Genomic DNA, 23,623 nt, shown 5'->3' with positions numbered 1-23,623 from the left:
GTCTCAAGCCGCCGTGCCCCAAAACACACGGGAAGTCTGCCATTTTTTTTTTTTGTTGCGGTCATTTTTCGGGGGTTCTTCAAAGACCGACTTGCGCTTGAGATTTGATCTGTTTGCCGCCAAGTTTGAAGCTCGTCCGCTAGCCAGATGGACGACGCTACTGTAACTCGCCAAACGGGAGATTTTTGGCCAGTTGGGCTTACGTCTTCTTCTCGTACCGGTGTAGACCTGTACCACTCGTGGGTGGCCCCCGCCCTGCAGTCGGACCTCCTGGTGCAGTTCTGGATCCACTCGGGCGGCATCCTCCCGTCCGACTGCACGCTGGGCTGGAAGGTTCTGGACATCACGCGCCTTTCCCCGGGCGGGCTGGCGGCCTACAGCAACAGCAAGGACCACTCCAAGTGGGCCGTCAGCCCGCTGCCGGCGGCGGCGGGCGGAGGCTGGCTGTGCGTGGGCGACATCAACCGCAACGAGGCGGAGGAGAAGCGAGGCGGCGGTGCGCTTTGTCAGCGCAACGCCGCCGTGTGGAAAGCGTACCGGGCCGCCGCGCTCCAGTACCAGCCGTGCGGGGACCCGGGGAACAAGCGCCTTCAATTTGCCTAACACTTTTTTAAAATTATTTTTTTTTTAAAACAAATAATCAATATTTCTACGTCAATTGAAAAATTCAATGAAAATATTTTATATTTGATTATAAAATCTGCTGTTTTCTCTTTATCTGAAAAAGTGACTTTTTAGTTTTTATATTTAACCCCCCACACCAAAAAAACAAAAAACAAAATCAGATGTGTGAAATCATCTCTGCAAAAACACCACTGGCTTGAGGCGGCCATCTTCCGTTGAACTCTTGACCCTTGCAAGGGGTGCACACCAAAGCGCAGTAGCCATACCTGGCCAGTGGGTGGCACGCTATGCGATGCGATGGTCTATAGGCTTCCACAGTACTTCAATAAATACTTCTCAATTGTAATAATCCATTTCTTTTCATTTTGACTTTATTTCTACAGCCAATCATCCAAAGTTCTTCACATGAAAACACAACAGCCAAAATGACGACAAGCGTTGTCGGCAGATGTTCTTTTAATGGGCGGCGTCCAAAATGTTCCGCTGTGGTAGAAAGTACATTTGTCGTGTACAAAAATAGGACATTTATTTGCAATATTTCCGCGCGGGTGGAGGTGGTGGGCACCTTGTTGAGGAAGGCGCAAAGAAAAGCATCGCTAGCAGAGCTAGCGTACGTCATTTAGCTTCACTCGTATCAGAATGATCGGAATTCGCTCCTCGGCGCCGCGGTCGCCTCAGCCAATCGGGAAGCTTCAGTGGCAAACGGGCGCGCGCGAGACCTCCGCCGGTCCCGCTGGGACTTTGACTTGGACATTTCCCAGAGCGTGTTGTGTTGAGACACGAGCGGAAAAAGTTCCGTTTTGCCTCGTTGACTTCAGCACACGTGATAATTGGATATTTAAAACGCCATCAAAACCCCAAAAATCGTCAGGGTATGGAGAAAAACAAAACAACGTTTTCAGGTAACAAAAAGTTGGAGATAATTATTTGGATATGGCCAAAAAAAAATAAAAAATAAAATAAAATAAAATATTCGACATACATCAAAAAACTAACACATTTGGAGACACATTTCCTCACAAAAAGCTTCGCGACTGACAGCCCAAATCAAAACTTTCTTTTTCTTCTCCAGCGCAGCTGCTGCTGCTGATGATGATGATGCTGATGATGATGCTGATGGGAAGACTTAAAGGAAAATGTTGCCGTTTCCAACACGTTCCAAAACAAACAAAACAATTGTATTTGATGGCTGCTTTGGGAAAAAGCTTCGCCATCCCCCCCCCCCCAAAAAAAGTTCAATAAATTAAAACAGGAAATTAAAAAAAGATGTACAATTAAATTATACAAAATACAGGTTGCTAGGAGGTGTGGAGAAATATTTACAGACAATAAAAATGAAAAAAAAAAAGATAACATTTGGTAGGAACTGTGGAAATAAAAGGACAAAATAAAATGTGGTAATATTTAAAAAATGAAACAATTGCTTTAAATAATAATAATAATAAAAAAAAAAAAACAAGATAAAAACATCCAGAGAAAATAACACAAAAATAAAATAAGAATGATGAAATAAAATATATTTGGTACAAGCTGTAAATTTTTTTTTAAAAAGAAAAATAAACTCAATTTCATTGATAATATGAAGGAGTTCCAATAAAACGGTGGAGGAAAATGACTTTCCTCTCAAACCAAATCCAAATCCCAAATTCAAAGACGCTCCTTTGTTTCTTTCAAAAGAGATTTCGGGCCAATCTCCTTCCCTTGGCTTTGATTCGAGGATACGTGGCGGCGCCGCTCTCCGATTGGCCGACGGCCGGCGACCCGAGCGACGCGTCGCCGGCTTTCCGTTGCAACAGGAAGTCCACGCTGGACGACGTCATGGCGTAGAAAACGTTTCCCGTGGCCGGGATCAGCAACTCTACGGAAATGAATTCTGACTGTCAATTTTATTCAATACATGTTTTCATAACTTGGCGGAAAATGGCGTGGGAACGGGACGGAGCCTTGCTGCGAATAGCCGAAATCCGCAAGCGATCGACACCCCCTAAAAGGGGTTACAATTGCCTATAGAGGCCACAAAATGGCAGCAAAGCGCTACTTTTCTCAAAATGAAGCTCCTCCCCTCAGTTCGACATACTTCCTCGGCACCGAAATACTTACACAATAATTATACCTTTGTGTGATTTCCACAGCCAAAATGGCCTTGCGAGGGAAATCACAATTATTCCAAATGCTGGCCGAAAAGCCACGAGTCGCTGACAATTGCATCGAGATGCCACGAGTTGGCGGCAGAGCCACGCCTACTTTTCTCGACACGAAGAGCCTCCCTTCCGTTCAACATACTTCCTTGACACCAATGACGCCTTCCCTGTTAGCCAGAGCTTTGCGCCACCTTCTGGTTGAGAATATGTTGCACACAAGAAACAAAGACAATTGGGTGTATTTGTGATGCGCAAGGGGCGGGGCTTAACTCCCGCTACCTTTTCCTTCAGGCAGAAGTTGGAGCAGCTCGTACGCGGACGCCTGCGCGGGGTCCTGATTGTGTTTCTCCAGGGCCGAGCTGATGGCGGTCGGCGTCTTGTCGTCGCTGGTCACCTGAGGACGGACGGACGGACGTCAACTCCTATTTTTCATATCGACTATTCAAGGGGCAATAAACTACTTCAAATTTGTTTTGAGAAATAAATATAGATTTTAAAACCTAGACATATCAAACTTTGCGGTTAGAATAACTGAAAAGGGCCGCAAAGTCAAAGTGTGGGACTCGCCCGTCTCGCCTCAGGACTCGAGACTTGCTTGTGACCCACCCACCGCTCATTCGGGATTACATCCCGATCACTAGCCTCTCGGACTCGACGCGAGGTCACAAAGGAATAATCGAATCCGCGCTAATCGCTTGAGAGGGATTTTTGTCTTTTTTGTCGTCAACTATTCCATCGTAACGCGTGGCGATGATTATCTGCGACTCCACTGACCAGGATGCTGCGGTACAAGTTGCCGTCGTGCAGGTCCATGCGGATCCTGATGATGCGCATGTCGGGGCCCGAACTGCCGGCGGCGGCGAGGGCGGGGGCGTTGCCGCAGGAGGCGGAGCGGCGGTGGGATTTGGGCGGCGTCCCGGGAGCCGCAGAGCCGTCGACGGGCGGCGGCGGCGGCGACGTGTCCACGTCCAGACACGACACCGACGGAGATCTCATGTGCTCAAAACAAACACACATGGATACATATTGGAACCATTACATAATAAAAGCATACACGCATAGAATTTATAATAACGGTACGAGTTGAATCGTAGCATTTTCACTTTTTCTCTCCAAAATCTAAGCAAGGCCGCTTGCCCGTGCGGGCGTCCGAAGAAAAAGCAAAAGACACAATCGTCTGTCAAAATGAGGCTGCGCGCTGTCGGATGCGCGCGCCCTTGTCGCCGCGGTTACCTTGGTGAGTTTGGAGAGCAGGTTGTTGACGGGCGACGAGAAGTCGAAGGGCGCGTCCGCGTCCGACGGCGGGCTGCTCGCCGAACCGCCCAAACTGGACACAACGTTTGGCGTGAAAACACTCGCAAGGAGCAGCGCCAAGCCGACGGGCGGCGCCGCGGCTTACTCGGGACACTGCGTGATGACGACCGTCGGGGGGCCGCCGCGGGGGGCCGGCGCCGCTTCGCAAGGTGCTTCGATCTCGTTGGACAGGCTGTAACTAAAACACACGCACACGCACAAGCACAAGCAGTGTTACAGTTGTCATCTTGTATAGTTTTGAGGTCAAATGGCAGCCATTTTAAGAAAAATCAATTGTGCATTCAAGAAAAAAGGTGATTTATTTTCATGAATAAAGTCATACATTTAAAAAAAAAAAAAAAAAGAAATTTTATGGGAATAAAGCTTTAAAAGTACATATTTTATTTATTATTTCCAAGGGAAAAAAGTTGCATGAAGTTGTATATGTTTGAGCAGAAAAAAAAAAAAATGGTTGCAGTTTTTAGTAGAGTGTAGTAATCTCATGCCAATAAAGTTGTATATTTTGGGGGGGGGGGGGGGGGGGGGGGAAATGCTACTATGCAAGAAAATTTTTTTGCATATATTTGAGAAAAAGTTGGCAAATTAATGAGAATAAAGCTGAATATATTCAAGATTTGCGAGACAAACAGTTGCATCTTTTCCAGAAAGGTTTTTGAGAAAACAAGAACAAAAAAGTGAAATTGTTTGCAAAATAAAGCTGAGGAAAAAAAGGTTTTGCGGGGAAAAAGATATTTTTGAGAAATGTTCATCTTACGAGAAAAACATGGTTTATTTTTGGGCAAAATAAGACATTATATATTTCATTAAAAAAAGTTCAGATATTTGAGAAAAAAAGGTATATTTTTATAAATAAAGGTGTATATTTCTGTGATAAAAAAGGTCGTACATTTTCCACAAAAAGTAAAGATTTTGAGAATAATCATAAAACTTTTTTTTCCCCCAGAAATAATGTAGACGTTAGCATATTTTCACAGATAAAGTTAAAGTGGAAAAAAAGTGATATTTTCAAGACAAAAGTTAAAATTGTGTCACACTAAAGTTGTATGGAGGATTTTCAAGCTAAAACAATGTATATTTCCCAGAAATTAGTCTTTAAGTTTTATATATTCATGTATAAAATTCGATATTTGGAGGGAAAAAAATGTCCTACATTTTCTTCAATAAAGTTGTTTATCTTTTGTGTGAAAAAGGGAAATATTTGCCAGAAAAAAAAAAAAAAAAAAAAAAAAAAAACACAATCAGTTGCATCTTGCAACCCAAAAAATGAAGTCATATTTTCATGGAGCTGAAAAGTAAATCGTTGTATATCTTGCAAATCAAGTTTGACCTTTGCTCCTGGGTCAGCGTGGGTACGCTGCGGTACCAACGCAGGAAGGTCTCGTCCGGGACCAGCGCGCAGTTTTTGCACGACGACTGCAGCAGTCGGATTTGAGCTAAAACCTCAAATTCCTGTCAAACAGAAAACAAAAACAACGAATGATGGCGCCGCCCCCCCCCCCCAAAAGTCCTCCTGCCGTTCCCAGAAGAATGCGGCGGACGCCATCGTTATTTTGGCCGATGCCATCATAAAGCCTTTCTCCTTCAAGAAGCGCGTTCCCTGTCTTTTGTCGCGGCGAGTAAACAAACTTGCGACCCCGAAGATGTTTTGATTGAAACTGGAACTCGCATATTGTGGAATTGAAATTGTTCCATTGGGCGTTATACTTGCACTGATTGCACACCTGGATAAAGTTGTTGGTTTTTACTTCTCTCAACAGAAGTAAAAAAAAAAAAAAAAAAAACCCACAGTGGATCCAAAAATTCTTTGAATCTGGCAAAAGTAATGTTAAATAAAGAGCCACTCTTGGCTGTTCTGAGACTGAGACCAAGCTTTCATTTCTCTCCAATACCTTGATAGTCTTCAGATTTCATTGAATCCTGCACAGATTCAAGACAACCTGTGCCAGGTGCAGCAAAGCAGCCCCAGAACATAGAGTGTTTCACAGTAGGGACGGTGTTCTTTTCTTGCTCGTATGCTCCATTTTTGCATCATAGAGCAAAAAGTTCCAGTTTTGTCTTATCCGTTCTCATGATATTCTTCTCCCAGAAGCTCTGTGGCTCGTCAACATGCAGTTTGGACAATTCCTGTCTATCTTTTTGATGATTTCCCTTCAACAGCGTCATCGTCGTCGTCCTCGGTCGTCTCGCGCGAAGTCCACTTTGGTCCATGACGTACCTTGACCTTGGAGTTCCCCTATTCATTTCTTTGGAGGTCGTTCCGGGCTCTTTTGTTACCGTTCGTATTATCCCTCTCTTCAATTTTCATCCAGGGAGGTTGGCTGCAGTCCCGTGGATCTGCAATTCCCGAATAATATGTGCAACTGTAGTCACGGGAGCTGCACATCAAGCTGCACATTTAGCCTTGAGCTTTACCGTGCCGGTCTAGAATTCTCTTTCTAACCTTCCGAGACAGCACTCTGGTCCCTGTTTAGTTTCACCAAACAGGACCGCGATGACTCGTCAGCCTTTGCAGACACCAAAATGACGCTAATGAGAGGACACGCCGTGTTTCAACACATCCCTGCGGTCAAATTAGTTTCAGTCTTGTCTAGGCTACCATCATTTTTGTCCAGGCCTGTTTCGTGAGTTTTTTTGTTTTTTTTAATCATTCTGTTAAAGCACAATTTCAAAGAAATGCCTGATTTCCATCGGTTTATTTATGATTACTTTTGTCCGCGACCACTCGTGCATTTTCTCTCACGAAAAGAAGAGCGGCACCCACAATTGTAGGTCAAAGGTCGAGCGCCGGCATTCGTATTCGACGGCTACGACGGCACGCGGCGGCTCACTCACCCGTCGCCTCTTGTCGAAGTTGACGTAGCCGTTCTGCAACGACACAGCGGCGGGACAAGTCAAAGCCGGGCGCTCTCCGGCGGCGGCGACGACGGCTAACTGACCTCCAGACGGTCTTTGACGGCCGCGTCCAGCATGGTCAGGTCGGTCAGGAACAGGCCCAGGTACGGAACCGTGCCCTGCGCGCCGACGCTCCACTGGCACGGCAAACGCAAACGCAAAACACACATTAGTACACGCGTGTCTATTAGGGGACATGCAGTATAGGTGAAAATATAAACACATACTCGTCATTTGGAATATAAACGTGTACACATACTGGAACGTGAACACTAACGACCATCTCTAGCCACCTGTCGAACTTTCCATCTCGACTCATACGACGACTGCTTTTGAATCTGCTGCTATTCAAAATCACGTCACGGCTCGTTTGACGTCAAACAACTCAACACATCGATTTCGAGTTATGTGTTTCGAAAGCATTTTCTGAATTCCCTTTGTGGGGATCAAATGAAGGGCGAACTGAACGGGTGTGATTTCATTTCACGCTATTTGGTGAAATAGCTATCGCTCGGCAATCGGACTGACCGCGCTCGTGTGCTTGTCGTCCAGGTTGGCGCACTTGGAGGTTCCTTCCTACGCGACCGCAAAACAAGCAAACAAACAAACAAACAAGCAAGCAAACAAAACTTCAGTGGGTGGACAAGTAAATAGTATTTCTAAAATTGGGAACTGGGTACTGGGAACTGGTCGCTAGCCAATCACAGGCCACATAGAAACAAACAACCATTGGCACTCACAGTCACACCTACGGGCAATTTAGAGCCTTAATCAACCTAGCATGCATGTTTTGGGGATGTGGGAGGAAACCGGAGCGCCCGGAGAAAAGCCACGCCGGCACGGGGAGAACATGCAAACTCCACACAGGCGGGGCCGGGATTGCAACCCCGGTCCCCAGAACCGTGAGGCAGATGTGCTAACCGTGCCGGCTGAGGGAAACTAGTAATCGGTATGGCACTAATACCAGTCGGATAACGAATATATGACTGAGTACTGTTATATTGTCTGTCTACACGGTGTTGCTGCACCATTTGTGTCCAACCTGTTGCTTAAAGCGGTTCGAGCAGCCCAACGTAGATGCTCTTTAGCATTAGCATGAAGCTAGTGGACTGAAAGTTTGTTTTAAATACACAAACGCTGTAATTGCCTCTGTTTTTGCTTGTTTAGTTTTCAAGTGAACTTCCGCTGGGAGTGCCAATAAAAAGCTCGAAGACTCTTTTTGGATGAATTGTTCACTGTTTGCCAAAAACTCCTGCTAATCCGCTGTGTGCAGAGCGTCACGTGACCGAAGCCGGAAAAAACGGTTAGCGGACTTCCTGTGTATGCTACGCTAACGAGCGTGACTACAGGTCGGGGCTCATGATTGTTTGTAGTCCAGTTTTCTTTATGGCTGCTGTCTTTGGACAAAAGTTCAATACATGTATTTATCCAAAAGTGATATGACAAATGCAAACAGGAAACGAAAACTAAACATGAAATATTGTCATCTTGTGTTTGTAAAAAGAAAGGGTTTCAAGTCCCTGCAGGTGCTTTGTGGCAGGATTGCAGGACAACTGGTCCTCGGACGAGCGGCCCTCGGGTGTGACACCAGTTGACTGGTCGTCGGGCAGGATTCAAAGAAATTTACTAATTGACATCATTCCAAAAAAAAGTTCAGATTTTTAAATGGAAATGTTTTTTTTGTTTTTGTTTGGTAAGTTTGTTCAATGAATGTGCACTAACTTGACTCCAACACAACTTCTTGCACATATATTACATTTCCACTAGTAGAGTTAGGGGGAAAAAAAGCGATTTATTTTGTTTCCATTTGTTGACAAAACTAAGTTGTTCAATTTATTATGAGCACCGGTTGTCCGCCCACCTCGTCCCAGTCCCGTTTTGCCATTTCGTTTTCACGTGTCACGTTTGGCTGCGAACACGAGCCCGAACGATCAGCGACATCTTCCTCCCCGGCACATCCCAAAACTTTGGACCGAATCGGGCGAGCGTCAACGGCAAACGCCGTCGATGGCGTTCTGCTGTTTTGTTTTTCTTCAGCGGTCAAATGTGTGAGGGGAAGCGCGCTAGCGACGCAAGCGAAGCCGCGACTTCACCTCCTTCAGCAACTCTCGGCTTTGCGAGTAGTTGTCCTTGTCTGAGAAGATCTCGCACAGTTCCTCGAACCTCCTCGTCGCCTCCCTGAAAAAGCACATGCAGTATTTCCACATTATTTGGGGGGGAAAAAAACACACACGAAAACTTCATTTTAAAATTTCTTAGTTGTAGTAATACACATATATATATATATATATATATATATATGTGTGTTTTTTAACAAAATAATTAAATATATTAACAACAACATAAGTATTCAATACATATATCTATGTATTTATTTTTTATATTTTAAGATGTAAATGAAAAATGAAAAAAAAATTCAAATCAATTATATTATATTCTTTTTATATTCATTTTATTCACTTTTGCTACAAACAATATCAATGTAAATAAAAAGTAATGATCATGAATTATATTAAACTCTTTAAAAAAAAAAAAAAAAAAAAAGATTATAATAAATAATGATACTTTTTAAATTGTTTACTGACTGTAATCCATACTTACTACATTCAATTACTCGTGCTAATAATGTAGTGGTCATGATGTTACTTTGAACATAGATGAAAATAAACCAAATATTTCAATACAGAAATGTTTATTATGTATTTTTTTCTATTTTGCATTTTTATCAGTTTACAATTTATACAAAATAAACATACACTTTCTACAGTTTTGCCCCGTATGGGAATAAATAGCGAGGATAAGCGGTACGGAAAATGAATGAATGGGAATAAATGGAATGAAAATTGTTCCCAAGATTGCGCGGCAGGGGGCGCTATTGCCCCCGCACAGCGGAGAAGCTCGACATGCTCTCGTACCTGTCGGTGTCCTGCCAGGTCCTCCTCAGGCGGTGGATGGGGTTGCTCTGCAGGGCCGACACGATGGCGTACAGCGAGGAGAAGTTCTTCCTGGCGCGACACGCCTTCCCAAAGCGCACACGCAAATGAAAGGCGACACACAAAAGCACGTTCTGAAAAGCTGCACGCGTGACCCCGCGTGGAGGCGGGTTAGACCGGGTTTTCGGAATTTAGAAATAAAGAAAAAAAAACGCAGGCGGCTGAAAATATGGTCGCGGACCTCACGTACAGCGGGACCTCAATTTAACGGACCCCCGGATTTAACGGACGGAATAGGAGTGTCCGGCTGGAATTCAAAACGTGCTCTCGTGACATACAAAGAAAAAAGGGCTTCAAACTAACGAACGCAAAAAAGTGCTTCAAATTCCATCCATGCATTTTCTGCCGCGCTTCTCCTCACGCGGGTCGCGGGCCTGCCGGAGCCCATCCCAGCTATCGTCGGGCGGGAGGCGGGGTACACCCTCAACTGGTCGACAGCCAATCGCAGGGCACATGCAAACAAACAACCATTGGCACTCACATTCGCACCTACGGTCAATTAACCTGGGAGGAAAGCGGAGTGCCCGGAGAAAAGCCACGCAGGCACGGGGAGAACACGCAAACTCCACACAGGCGGGGCCGGGATTTGAACCCCGGTCCTCAGAACTGTGAGGCAGACGCGTGCTTCAAATTAACACTGGAAAAAAGCGAGCACTCGCGTACGTAGGTGTTGTCGTGTTGGTGCGCTCACCTGGGCGACGCCGATCCACTTCTCCAGGAGCTTGGCGCGCTGCTGGCCGCGCAGCCCGGCGCTCCCCAGGCACGACGCCAGCACGGCGTTAGCCAGACGGTTGAACTGGCGGACCGTGGCGCGCACGGAGCCGCACGCGCCCTCGCGACCTTTCTTGTCGCGCTGGGACCACACGCAGCCCAGGCAGTCGTAGGGGACCACGCGCACAAACAGGTCCTGAATCACGCACACAGGAAGTGGATTTGATTTCTGTCACACTTTCGCAGAAATGACCCACAAAGGGCGTTACATAACTCAAAGACATTTACGAAAAACAGTAGCAACCAACAGTGCTGGCGAGTCATTAATTACTAGTGCAGGGAAAGAATGATTCGGATTCACTAATTCACTAAAGAACCTAATTCGCGTCATCCTAATTTGCGGCAACTCCTTTTGTTGACTTCCAGCGCCATCTCGACTCAATGCGCAGTCGCGCGGGAGCTACTAGCCGATCACGTGGATCAACGAGCCGCCGAGCATCTCCGCGGGACGGAGCGTCCGATGAGGAACACGCATTTATCTGGTTTACATATGAAGTGATCTTGTCTAAATATTTGTCATTAGGTCAACACGGTGTCATGTTTTCCGCATGCTGGCAGGGGCGGAGCCAAGGGGCGGCCGGGGCGTCGGCCACCCGAGACCTTTACGAGGCTCCCGGCTCCGGCAATCTTCAGGAGTGGTTTTTCGTCGGCGTAAAGGAATCGTTGCACGACACACAAAATACCACCAAAACGCCACGAACGAGCTCGCTCACCGTCTCGATGCGGGTGAGCTGCTCGGCGACGACGGCCGACGGGAAGCCCAGGATGGCGGTGGCCTCGAACTTGCGTGCGTCCGCGCTCGGGACACCGGAGATCTTCGCGTCTGCAACGGTTTGCAAAACATCACCGAGCGCATTTGGCCAGAGATGAGGAAAACAAGCACGCAATTGTCCAGTTCTCAAGTCTCTACGCTGCCTCCAAGTCAGCTAGAGAATAGACTTTGCAGTTCTGCTACCGGTCTACACGGCACTCAATGGTTTATGTCTTGAATGCATGAAACAAATGCTAGTAGAAGACAAAGCCGGCAGAATTCTGAGATGTGCGGACTCGGATCAGATAATGGAGCGAACGCGTCGAAGCGGCTTTTAGCCGCCGTCATGCCGCACACAAATGGAAACCGTTGCCAACAGAAGTCAAGTGTTTTCAAAAACTATTCCTTTTGGGCGTGCTTACAATTGAAGTCTGTACATTATTCAAAAATTGTTGAGGTTAAAAAACTAATTTGCTCATTATGTTTTCGTCTATAATTTCATTGGTCTCTTTTTTAGTTCAAGCCGCAGGCTGCCAAAAAACGACACGAGCCGTGATTTGGACGCGCCCGGATGACAGGACCGTTTGCGTGTTTGGACCACTGGAACCACGAACATGTGACGTCGAAAGCAGCCCGGCAAAGTACATAAAACAGCGGCGCCTGGAGATGCAAGCTGAATTGCTTCCGTGCTCCGGGAATCTTGAGCACAGGACAAATTCAGCGGGCGAGTCGAGGCGCCGCCGCGTTTTTTTCGTCGTGCGGCAACCTCGGTACGCGTCGGGCAGCAGGGCTTTCTCGCTGAGCTCCTCGGCCACGCGGAGGACTCGAGCGCGAAGGTCGGCGGCGGACGGCGAGTCTCGAGGGAGAAGCGGCGCCAGTCGCAGGAGCCGCGAAGGATCCTTCAGGCGCCGGAAGTCTTCGGGGTACTCGGACAGCCAGGCGCTAAATACCGAGCACGCCGCTCTGCGAGGGGGACAGCGCAGGTCACAACATTTCCGCAAAAACGCTGCCACAGATGGATTCTTAGCCACAAGAGAGATGCAGTGAACGCCCGCTAAATGAGAGCTGACATTATAAGAGAGCTTACGTTTACTTGACAGCTAAAGTTTACATGAGAACTGACCTCCACTGAGAGCTAACGTGAATGAGAGCCGATGTTCATGAGAGGTAACGTTTATATGAGCGCTAATGTGTCTTGAAAGCTGACGTGGCGTGAGCGCTGACGTTTACATGAGAGTTGACGTTCACGTGAGAGCTGATGTTCATATGAGAGCTGACGTGACCTGTTGAACGATTTCCCGCGCCGGCTCTGGTCGCCGTCACCGGGCGGCCGCTCCAACCTGCACAAAACAAACATGGCGCGCGTGAGGCCGCATCTCCGCGGCGACGGGGCGCCGCGCACGCTACCTGTCGGCGAGGACGTCCAGCACTCTCTGCGTGGAGCTGAAGGAGCGATACGTGGCGAGGAAGATGTTGACGAAGGACGTGTCGCCCAGCGCGAAGGCGCGCAGCAGGTGCAGCGCCAACTTGTCCTCCGTGCCCGCCTTCGCCAGCCGGCAGCGGGACGCGCCGGCCGACTGCCGGACGCCAAAGCGCACGCATGTTAGAGCTCACGGTCTTACTGGAATGCTCTTGCATTAGATTTCAAATACTGAAATTCTCTCTCACACACGACACGACTGAAAATTTTCTCGCGCACACTGCTGAAACACTCTTACAGGCAAAAGTCAAACAATCAGACACACGACCGAAATACTCTCTGACACAGACGCACACTAGTGAAATGCTCTCACACACACACACAACTGAAATGCACTCATATAAAAGTGTTTGCGTGAATGGCGTCCCTGGCGGCCTGACTGATAAAGATGGCCGATCTTACGGTGGGAGAGCCGGCGGCTTGTTTGAGGACCGCCGTGTAGATCATTCCGTCTTCTTCCTCCTCCACCACTGTCGACTGCACACACACACACACACACACAAACACACAATTTCCAGAGGGACCTAAATCCGGTCTTCCACAAAACTTCCACGCATCATATTCTACTTGAATAACTCAATGATATGTATTGAACTTTGATCTGAAGACACCAGCCAGAAAGAAAGCAAAATTTGAGTAGGTTTGGTTTCAAACCATCACGTCATCCAGCCGTAGTCAAGCTCGTAAGCAGGACGTTTGCTAACCTGTTTTGCGGGTTCGGTCACGTGACCTTCCGCATATAGTGGATTGCCCTCTGACCTTGACAGGTGACCTTAATTTGACCAATTTTTCAAAAAGGGGGCAGGACATTATAAGCTAAGCTTTCTCCTTCGCCTCTTTTTTAATGCCATGTCATTTTTGCATTTACAAAAGTGTTTTACTGTACGTATGTTCTACGGTTGTTGTATTGTTTGATCCTCAACCAACGTAAATAACCAAAAGTGAAAATGTGCACATTTGAGTGTAAAGAAGCCTCCAAGTGTTTTCCTCCTTGTCGGGCGGGTGAGCGGGCCTCACCTGCTCCAGGGGGCAGTACCACGTCGTCTTCATGGGCGACGACGCCACCTGAGCCGCACAAACACAGTCGCTGCGTCACAAAGACGTAGATAACGCGTCCACAAGTACGTAGCTACCGGAGCTACCGTCACTCCAGAGGACGTATCGCCGGCGTCGGGCCCAGACCGAGGACTACGCCCAATCCATACTTTCCGCTGTACGCTAAATTGTGGTTCCTCGTTCACGTCGCAGATTTCCGAGTGGCCCTTTGTTTGGGCTTTCGGCGGGACACGGGCAAATCCAAATTCAAAGTTTGCACCTTCGGTGGAACGCCACACTGTGCCACAACATGCCAGGCACTCCTGCTGGAGTGCCCGCTTTGGCCACCAGGAGGCAGTACTGTATAATACACTCATGCAGACACAAACGAAAAAGAATCTTCCTCTGCTAACTGTAAGTTAGTCAATAAGTTGCTGGAATATAATATCAGGATAAAAATATATGCCTGAGTATTGTTATTTGAGCTGTCTGCATGTGTTGCGCCACAGTTTGTGTTCAAATATCTGGTGCGTAAAGGGTTGTAAAATCACGACTATCAACGCTAACCAGTAGCATGTAAATGCCGCTTGCCTTATATGTTAGCATTAAGCTAAACGGACTTCTGTACTGCAGCGCTACGCGACGTAATTTAGCGTTATTTGATTCTCTCTTTTCTGTTATTCATTTTCTGGGAGCGGCATTAAACTACTTGAAGCGTCTTTTTTTTTTTTCCCCCCGATGAATTGTTCACTATTTGCCAAAGTGCTGCCAGCATAAGGCACTTTTACCTCCAGTCTGTATTTGGACGTATTTGCAAGGCCGGGCGCGCCTTCGCCACCAAAGCTGACTGCCTGCATGCGCTTCCCACCGGTGAGTCAACAGCGAGCAGCGCCTTAGCGACACTCTCCAAACAAACAAACAAACAAACAAACAAAGCGCTCGCCGTGCGCTCCCTCCTCAGTGACGAGGATAATTTCATTCGGGCCGCACGCTTAACGAGGCGCACGGAGCGCCCGCTCTCGCCTCGACTTTTCTGCTCTTATGCCGTCTTCGTGAACATCGTACAGCGCCGAACTATTTGATCCATCCTGGTCCATCCTCCTCGCCCCCGGTTCAGGGGGTGTCGCAAGTCTTTGCCGACGCGTTCCCTCCAACATTACAAGCCGTTTTTGTAACGGCAACCACTGCGTCAAAAGATCAGATTAAACAAAAAAAAACAAAAACGAATGGGGCATCGTGCCCTGCAGTGAGAACGTAGCTCTAGTCTCGTCGTTCCCATTCAAGGATTCCCCGGACTGGAGCAAAGGTCAAGCGGGCCGACGCGCGACGACTTCCGTTTGCATGTCTGACAACATCAGAAACAGTTTTGCCACTCACCGCTTCCACGCGGACATTTTATTTTTTTGTTCATTTTTTTTGACTGACGCTTCCATGAAATAAGCCTACACACACATGCATGCACACGCATTCACACATACTCATAGTAAGACGCACAAACACACTTCAACAAGCAGACGCGCGCACACACGTCTGCATGTCGAGAAGACGCTGGCCGACCTTTTGCGTGGCAAGTCCCGACAGGAAGCAACAGCGTCGCTTCCGGATTATTCCCAGGACGGCGGCGGCGCGAGAGCCGCTCGAGTTTCGACGCTCGCCATCTTGTCGCGCGCGTGCCAAGGGCCTCGACTCTCCCACGTGACGTCTACACGTCCCGGGATGCTTCGCTTGTGTGTTGCGCACACCTGAGGCAAAGGCTGAGGCCCCGCCCCCACCTGCCTTTATCAGCCTGCGCCACAGCCTTACACACACACACTTGCGCACACACACGCATTTACACCACAAAAGAAGTTCCTCGCATGTGACTGAATCACTCTTTACAATAATAATAATAATACATGTGAACACATTCACACGTTTGGAATACAAATGCGTCATTATATTGACGTTGAAAATGTCCCCAATTTTCTGGCACCCCCTGGAGGCCACGGCGCTCTTTGCATTTGCCCATACACGCGCACACTCACTTTTTACAATCAAACACATGACTAAGTTGCGTAGGAAGTGTATTTACAGAGCGTTCACACTCCTAAACACACATGCAAGCAGTGGACCCTACACACACACACACACACACACACAGACACACACAAAGCCCAGGGGTTATTTCCAGAACAATACCCCCTCTCTTCGCTTTCCTGCTCTCTGTTAATGTGTGTGCGCGTGTGTGGACTTTGCCATGGAGATAAACCAGTTTGACCGACGACACTATTTAGCACACATGGGCTGTGACTGCGAGCAAACATGAGATCATATTATGGGATGAGCGAATGATTCCAAATGCAGTCCAAGTCGAATCATTCATCATTTCTTATACTCGCCGATCCCCATATACGGATTTTTATACAGCGGACTCAATAGTAGATTCTTGGACGGAAACATTTAATCGAGTAACGGCTAATATAGCCAACTGAGCCGAACTAAAAAAAAAAAAAAAAAAAAAAACGGTGTGTTGGGAATCACTTACTCACTCCCTAATCACAATGTGGTCATTTTTACACTTTAAAGTTGATTCTTGGCCTGAAACGATTAATTGAAAACACGGCTAATATATAAAGAGATTTTTTTACACAGTGGACTACAGGGACAACACTTTCTTCTCATGTTCATTTCTTGTAAGAATTATAGTTCCAAAATAAATTACAAGTATTGAAAAATAGGGAGTTACTTTTCAATCACCCGGTATATAAAACACTGTACTTGACTCATCCGTCAAATGAAAAATACTTTTGGATTCCTAGTCGGGCGCCATTGATGACATCCTTGCTTTTGCATAATTACAACGTAACAACTGTGGACTTTCTGGAAGCGATATTGGAAATATAAATAAATGATAAAAACACGATATTGGCTCATTTCTTTGCTTGCCTGACGATTCCTCAAATGTCGACGCCACGTGCAAGAAGCGTATTTTGGTTGTGAAATTCAAGCACTCAAAAGTCTGGTTAAATTTCACAAAAGGGGGGGGGGGGAAGTGGCGGGGTTGTCTGACAGTTCCACAATTGGCCACTGCTGTTTACTGGCGCTGCGGCGCAATCAACAGGCAGAGACTGCACACAAATTTCCGGGTTGTGACGCCGTTGTCGCAGATATACAGTATGAAAACTAGACGTGCCTACGTGGCGGCCATGTTGAATGTGGCGTTCTTCCACCATCCATCTATTGCTGCCATTGACTGGAAAGAGCGACATTAGTCCATGAAATTGAGATTCCGCTCTATCGGATTTTCCTCCTATTGCGTAATTTACCTTTTCCATCAAAACTATCTGAAATGTATCTTTGTGGCAAAAGAGTTCCTTTCTTTTTTGTTTTCACATAAGTCTTTTGAGTCTTCAACGATAGACGATTCGTTCACTTCGAGAAGAAGTGCGTCGGCGCAACAACGGCACACGCAAACGTGGTGTCTGTTTGTTGTTGTGCTGCACAACTCAAAGTTCCCCACCGCCGCAAGCAGGATACAAGACAGGAAGTCCAAAATATGCGGACACAAACACAGGAAGCTGAGCAGTGCTGTAGCCTGAATTATTTTTTTCCCCCATTCGTCTTCCGTTCTCCTCCCGTCACCAAAGCGAGACACAGTACGTACATCCTGCACTGCATTTGTCCACAAAGGAAATTCACTCTTCCAAAAGTCGCCACAATAAGAACGAGCCAACAAAACACTGTAAAGCAGGCATGCCAAATTAATGCACACACTTAGGAAAGGAACTTCCCTGAATTGCTCAAAGATGGGGCGAGGTTCACCTCTTTGTGAACAAGTGCGTGAGAAAATAGTCCAACAGTTTAAGGACAATGTTCCTCAACGTACAGTTGCAAGGAATTGAGGGATTTCATCATTTACGGTCATCAAAAGGTTCAGAGAATCTGGAGAAATCACTGCATGGAAGCGGCGAGGCCGAAAACCAACATTGAATGCTCGTGACCTTCGATCCCTCAGGCGGCACTACATCAAAAACCGACATCAGTGTGTAAAGGATATCACCGCACGGGCTCAGGAACACTTCAGAAAACAAACGTCAGTAAATACAGTTCGGCGCTACATCCGGAAGTGCAACTTGAAACTCTACTGTGCAAAGCAAAAGCCATTTATCAACAACACCCAGAAACGCCGCCGGCTTCTCTGGGCCCGAGCTCATCTAAGATGGACCGACGCAAAGTGGAAAAGTGTTCTGTGGTCCGACGAGTCCACATTTCAAATTGTTTTTGGAAATTGTGGACGTCGTGTCCTCCGGGCCAAAGAGGAAAAGAACTGCCCGGACTGTTACGGACGCAAAGTTCAAAAGCCAGCATCTGTGATGGTATGGGGCTGTGTTAGTGCCAATGGCATGGGTAGCTTACACATCTGTGAAGGCACCCTTCATGCTGAAAGGTACATACAGGTTTTGGAGAAACATATGCTGCCATCCAAGCAACGTTTTTCATGGACTTCCTTCCTTATTTCAGCAAGACAATGCCAAACCACATTCTGCACGTGTTACAACAGCGTGGCTTGGTAGTAAAAGAGTACGGGTACTAGACTGGCCTGCCTGCAGTCCAGACCCGTCTCCCATTGAAAATGTGTGGCGCATTGTGAAGCGTAAACTACGACCCCGGACCGTTGAACAGCTGAAGCTGTACATCGAGCAAGAACGGGAAAGAATTCCACCTACAAAGCTTCAACAATGAGTGTCCTCAGTTTCCAAACGTTTATTGAATGTTGTTCAAAGAAAAGGTGATGTAACACAGTGGTGATTATTTGCCAATAACAATCAAGTTGATCAGTTTGAACATTAAATATCTTGTCTTTGTAGTGTATTCAATTAAATATAGGTTGAACATGATTTGCAAATCATTGTATTCTGTTTTTATTTATGTTTAACACAATGTCCCAACTTCATTGGAATTGGGGTTGTACTCCAGCATTATACCGCCCCCCGGTGGCCAAGTCGCGCACACCAGTCCGGTCGCACGAGATCTGACTTTATTTCATCTGAACGTCGCCATTGAAGATCAGCAAGAGGTCGTATCGGATTCCATTTTTGAGTGGAAGCGGATCCCGCCGTGAACGGAGCCGGGCCGCAGGTGTCGCATTCATTATTTAGCGTCGCGCCTACGGAGCGTGGAGAGGAAAGGGAGCTGTTTGGAGGGCCGTTTCGGGCCCGAGGAGTTCCTCAGGGCACCAGCCAAAGGCGCGCGCGGGTCTGTCCACTCGGGTAAAAAGATCACGCTGGGCATCAGTTCGCACAGTACAACTCTGATTCAACATTTATTTCTTAACGTTTTTTTATTACATTTTGTGGAGACAGGCAAACAATCGAAATCAGGGTTGGGAAAAGTACAAGGTATACTTAATCGTAATTGGGGTGCGGCGACTATTCGAGGGAGGACTATTATTTGAGAAACCATATTTATATATATTTTGTTAGGGTGAAGTCAATGGTAAAGTATGAATGTAAAATACCTGCCAAAGACAGTTAAAAATGTATTTAATTTGGGTTTTGGAGGTTCAAATTGTAATTTAGGGAGGGAACGACAGTGGGGGCGCTGGACTGTGAAACTCTCGACGAAATCAAAATATTGAGTAAAATCCTTCCCCTTTTCAAGTGTGGCGAAAACACGCAAATGCTAAACAATACTTGAAAAAAAAAATCCAGGCTGAAAAAAAACAAACAAACAATACAAGAATGACAAAATCCTTGCTGGAGACTTCCAGCTTCAAACTACAGGAAATAAAATACGCCGTTGATTTTTAGTCATGATGTCCAGTTCACACTACTTCACATCATCATCATCATCATCATCATCATCAGGTGGGTAAACATGAGCAGAGTTGAAAGGTCGTGGGAAATTCACACGCGCAGCCGAGCTTCTCGCTTCCTCCCGTCGGAAAGTGGAAATTGTTCCGTGTTCTTTGGGAACGAAGCTAACCACGCTCAAACGTCTCCAATCAAAACTCACCTGCAGAGCAGCGTGCGGGTCGCCGGCGTCGCCCGACGGGCGGCGGCCGAGAGGCCGGAAGCCGACGAGGGGAGCGGCGCTGGACTCGGACCCCGGCAGGTCGTAGGCGCCGCCGGCTCGCATGTGACGGGGCAGCATGGCGGTGGCGGCCGAGGCTGAACACGCACGCACGCACAAACACGCACACACGCCTTAGATTTGATCGCAGGATATTAAAAGCCGACTTGCACAATGTAGGATGTTCCACATCTTTTTAGTTATTAAAAAAAGGGAAGAAAATATATATTTTGAATTTGGGGGGGGAAAAAAAAAAAAGAGCTCTGAGGTGGGATTGGTTCCATCTGAATGGAAGGAATAAAAGTGAATGAATGAAAAGATATTTTTGAATAAAACTAAAAAGATTGATTCGCCTGATTTCAACTGGAGTCGGAATCAAACCTTTTTTATCTTTAGCTATTACCGGTAGTCATCGATTTTCCATCCCATTTCACCCCCCCAAAAAGTCAGATTAAAAAAACAAATGAAAATAATAAAAATAATGTTCAAAAAAAATACAATTATTGATGGGATTGATTTCACTTGAAATCTTACAAAAGATTCTTAATGTATGCTTGCAAACAACAAAATAAAGTACAAATACAAAATCTATGTATTATATCATAAAAAAAGAAGCTTCACAGCTGAGAGCTATCGAAGCTAGACTTTACAACGATTTGATCGGGCTGATGGGTATCGGCCGATATTTTTAATGTCATAATTCGGCGAGCCGATCAATGACGTCATTGATGGGCTCCGCAAAAGACATTAACTCCGTGTCGCCTCGTGCACAGGATATTTGAAGCGAAAAGCTAATTTATTTTTAGCCTTGTCGCGTGTCTTTTGACGTAGCACTGTAAATATCTGACGGCCAATAAAGTTAGTTTAAAAAAAAAAAAAAAACATGTCGGCGGTGTGGGACAGACTACAAGACAAATTTGCTCTTTCACGATGTCAGACTACTGCAATAAAATCTTGTATTCCGATACCGCCGCATCCCGTTTTGTACGATCATCGGGCTTTAGCTCGTCAACTCAAATGTGACCGGATACACCCGTTACCGTGGCGACGACAACAAGAGTGGACTGCGCCGACTTTGTATTATAAGGACAAATTGTGTCCGGTATGGTCGGAGCTGCTCTTGTACTACAGCAGACGAGCCACTCGAATTAAAATATGACTTTTGGACATAAACGCGTACACGTGCTATTAAGAAATATAAAGCGTCCAGCAGTGCGGGATTATTGATCGAAGCATTCTGCGAACAATGCAAAGATTGTTTATCTGCATTTGTTGATACGAGTTGATTTCATTTCAGTCCGTCAGCACAAAAGAGGACAACAACTTGCAGTGACGGTTATCCATTTTTATGCTCATCTTAAATCAAAGATCGATATTAAGTCCAAGCACGGACACACACACACACACACACACACAGAGACAACACGAGTGCAGAATTTGCATAGCAAGCCCTCCCCTCCCCCCTCACTGGCTGCAACATGAAGATAGACATCGAGTAAACATTGTCCCAGGAGGGGCAGGGGTGGCGGAGGAGGTCCGGGGGGGCCCAACGGAAGAAGGCTAATGCTCGTGGGCGTGAGACGTGAGCGAGCGGCATGCTAATGAAACCGCTCTTGCTTTTTTTTTTTTTTTTCCCTCATTACTCGCTCGCTCCTCACATACATTTGGACATTCCACCTCTGGCGAGCTGCATAAAGAGAGAAATTGATCGACGGATATCCAATCGATCGATTCAGCCGTAGACGAGAGGAGAGCCCGAATAAAACAACAAGGTCGACATATCATGTGTTGTGTACGTACGTGCGTTAAACTCGAGGCCAAGCGTGTTCGCTCGCGTAGGCCGCATTTTCATACAATTTCATATCATTTCATTACAAAAATTCTCATTTGGAATTGATTGGAGTTTTTGAATTATTGACAAAATGTCCGATAGTGATATAAAATGTCTTTCCCGTTAGGAGTGCCAAATTTGCAACCCGTTTTGTGAAGATGCAAATGACACTTGGGGACTTGGGCTGCTATGAATTGTGGAGAAAAAAAAATAATAACAATTGCCTGCCTCAGCTTACTAAAGACTACTTTTCCATTTCCCTACTTCCATTTTGTTATCGTTTGGGCGAATGTGGCCTTCATGCACGCATCGCGACTCACACGCAAAGCGCCCCCCGCTGGCCAGGAGGTCAATCGATTCAGCGGATTTGCCGAATGGATATTGAAACGACATATGGATTCATCGATATTTTCCCCCAGCTCTACTTTATTAAGAAACTAGAGATGAAGATGACAAATGTGTGGACACAAGCCAACAGAGTTACAAAATGCTGACGCAAAATTTTCCGCCGTTTTGCGCTCCTTCCAATTGAATCCGGTACTCTACATTTTACACTTAAAGCTTGAATGAAACAAGAGCTGTTCATGTACATCATGGAAAAGTGCAACGCTCTACATGAAAAGTGCAAAATGCACTGTACTGCACGTGCTTCACACTTGAAGCTTCATGTTAACGTCGGATTGCATTTCATGTTTGAAATGTAAATTGGACTTGTATTGAATTCAGTGATTCTGTTGCAAACCGCTAGAGGGCGCCCGCGTACCACGAGTGCTACTCGGGAGCACAAACTGTTTGGCGCTTTCAACTGCACAACGTTGAGTTTTGACACTAAACTTCAGCTGGGAGTGGCATTAAACATCTAAACATTGCTCACTCGTCGCCAAACGGAAGTTTGCTGTCAAGTTGTTTCGTCTTGCAAAAAAAAAAAAAAAGATCATCTTCTTTCAGCGTATCTTATTGCGACTGAAGTCATTGGAACGCACACTCACGTGACCCACACAGACAGCAGGACAGACGATGACGTGACAACAACAAACGTGACGGAAAAGAGGAAGAGGCTATCAAAAGAAAAGAAAAGACAAGACAAAAAAGAGCAAAAGAGAAGGAGGAAGCAGCTGAGCTCAACTTACGACATGTGGCAGCTCTCTCAGGAGGCTGCGCGACGAGCGCCCATCGGTAAGCGGAGGCTGACGGTGTCGGTGCCGGTGCCGGTGCGCGGGGGAGGGGGCGGAGTCGTCTTCCTTTCCCTCCTTTCTCCTTTCATCTGCGTGGCCGCTGCGCTCCTGCGAGCAGCTGATAGGCGATTCGCTCTTTTCCGCTCTCTCTCTCTTAATGTGACGTCACTGCCGCTGACAACAAGCAACCGACCGCTGGGGGACGCTAACGCATCCATCCGTTTTCTCGCTCGCTGATCGTTGACGCTGACTTCCTGCATTCGTCACGTGCTCCTCTTTCAGCTTAAGAAACAAAAGCAAACTTGCTGACTGAAAATGTCGCCAGACAAGACCAGTATGGAAACAACTTGCTTTGTGCATTACAACCATACAAATAAAACATTTGCGGGGTCTGCTGAGTGAACATTTTCATCTCGGGCGGCGTACTTTTCATTTTTTAGGCTGACTTGAACCAAACCTGTGGGGGGCAATCACCGTGTTTTACGGGGGTACTGCCCCCCCCCCGCCACTGCCATATTGCCGACGGGGTTCCCTTTATTCTTATTATGCTAATACAATTTAAATT

General features: G+C 46.6%; 2 protein-coding genes across 9 annotated transcripts in view; one reads left to right on the top strand and one right to left on the bottom strand.

Annotated features, from left to right (window-relative positions):
• The window catches only part of dnase2 (deoxyribonuclease II, lysosomal), a 4,880-nt gene extending 3,035 nt beyond the window's left edge, over positions 1 to 1,845 (top strand). For both annotated transcript variants that reach the window (XM_061777337.1, XM_061777336.1), the window contains exon 7: positions 227 to 1,845. In XM_061777337.1, coding sequence (XP_061633321.1) covers positions 227 to 603 — 377 coding nt within the window. In that variant the 3' untranslated portion in view covers positions 604 to 1,845. The remainder of the gene's footprint in view (positions 1 to 226) is intronic.
• On the bottom strand, positions 974 to 23,623 carry rgl2 (ral guanine nucleotide dissociation stimulator-like 2). 7 transcript variants are annotated; one of them, XM_061777309.1, is made up of 21 exons: positions 23,014 to 23,594; positions 19,996 to 20,150; positions 15,559 to 15,813; positions 13,984 to 14,031; positions 13,369 to 13,443; positions 12,894 to 13,063; positions 12,770 to 12,826; positions 12,253 to 12,449; positions 11,449 to 11,558; positions 10,656 to 10,871; positions 9,887 to 9,990; positions 9,065 to 9,149; positions 7,500 to 7,547; positions 7,016 to 7,108; positions 6,912 to 6,944; positions 5,407 to 5,528; positions 4,165 to 4,257; positions 3,999 to 4,092; positions 3,540 to 3,764; positions 3,045 to 3,159; positions 974 to 2,482 (listed from the first exon to the last, which is right to left on the bottom strand). In XM_061777309.1, exons 2-21 carry the CDS (start codon positions 20,131 to 20,133, stop codon positions 2,295 to 2,297), a joined length of 2,466 nt encoding a protein of 821 aa, XP_061633293.1. In that variant the 5' UTR covers positions 20,134 to 20,150; positions 23,014 to 23,594; the 3' UTR covers positions 974 to 2,294. The 7 variants fall into 7 exon arrangements, with proteins under 7 accessions (XP_061633293.1, XP_061633294.1, XP_061633295.1 ...); XM_061777310.1 differs by lacking the exon at positions 7,500 to 7,547 and having other exon boundaries at positions 23,014 to 23,593; XM_061777311.1 differs by lacking the exon at positions 15,559 to 15,813 and having other exon boundaries at positions 23,014 to 23,561.

Source organism: Phyllopteryx taeniolatus, chromosome 6 (genome assembly GCF_024500385.1).
Source record: "Phyllopteryx taeniolatus isolate TA_2022b chromosome 6, UOR_Ptae_1.2, whole genome shotgun sequence".
NCBI lineage: Eukaryota > Metazoa > Chordata > Actinopteri > Syngnathiformes > Syngnathidae > Phyllopteryx > Phyllopteryx taeniolatus.
The sequence above is the reverse complement of the archived record's forward strand: the minus strand, read 5'-3'. Positions and strand labels throughout refer to the sequence as shown.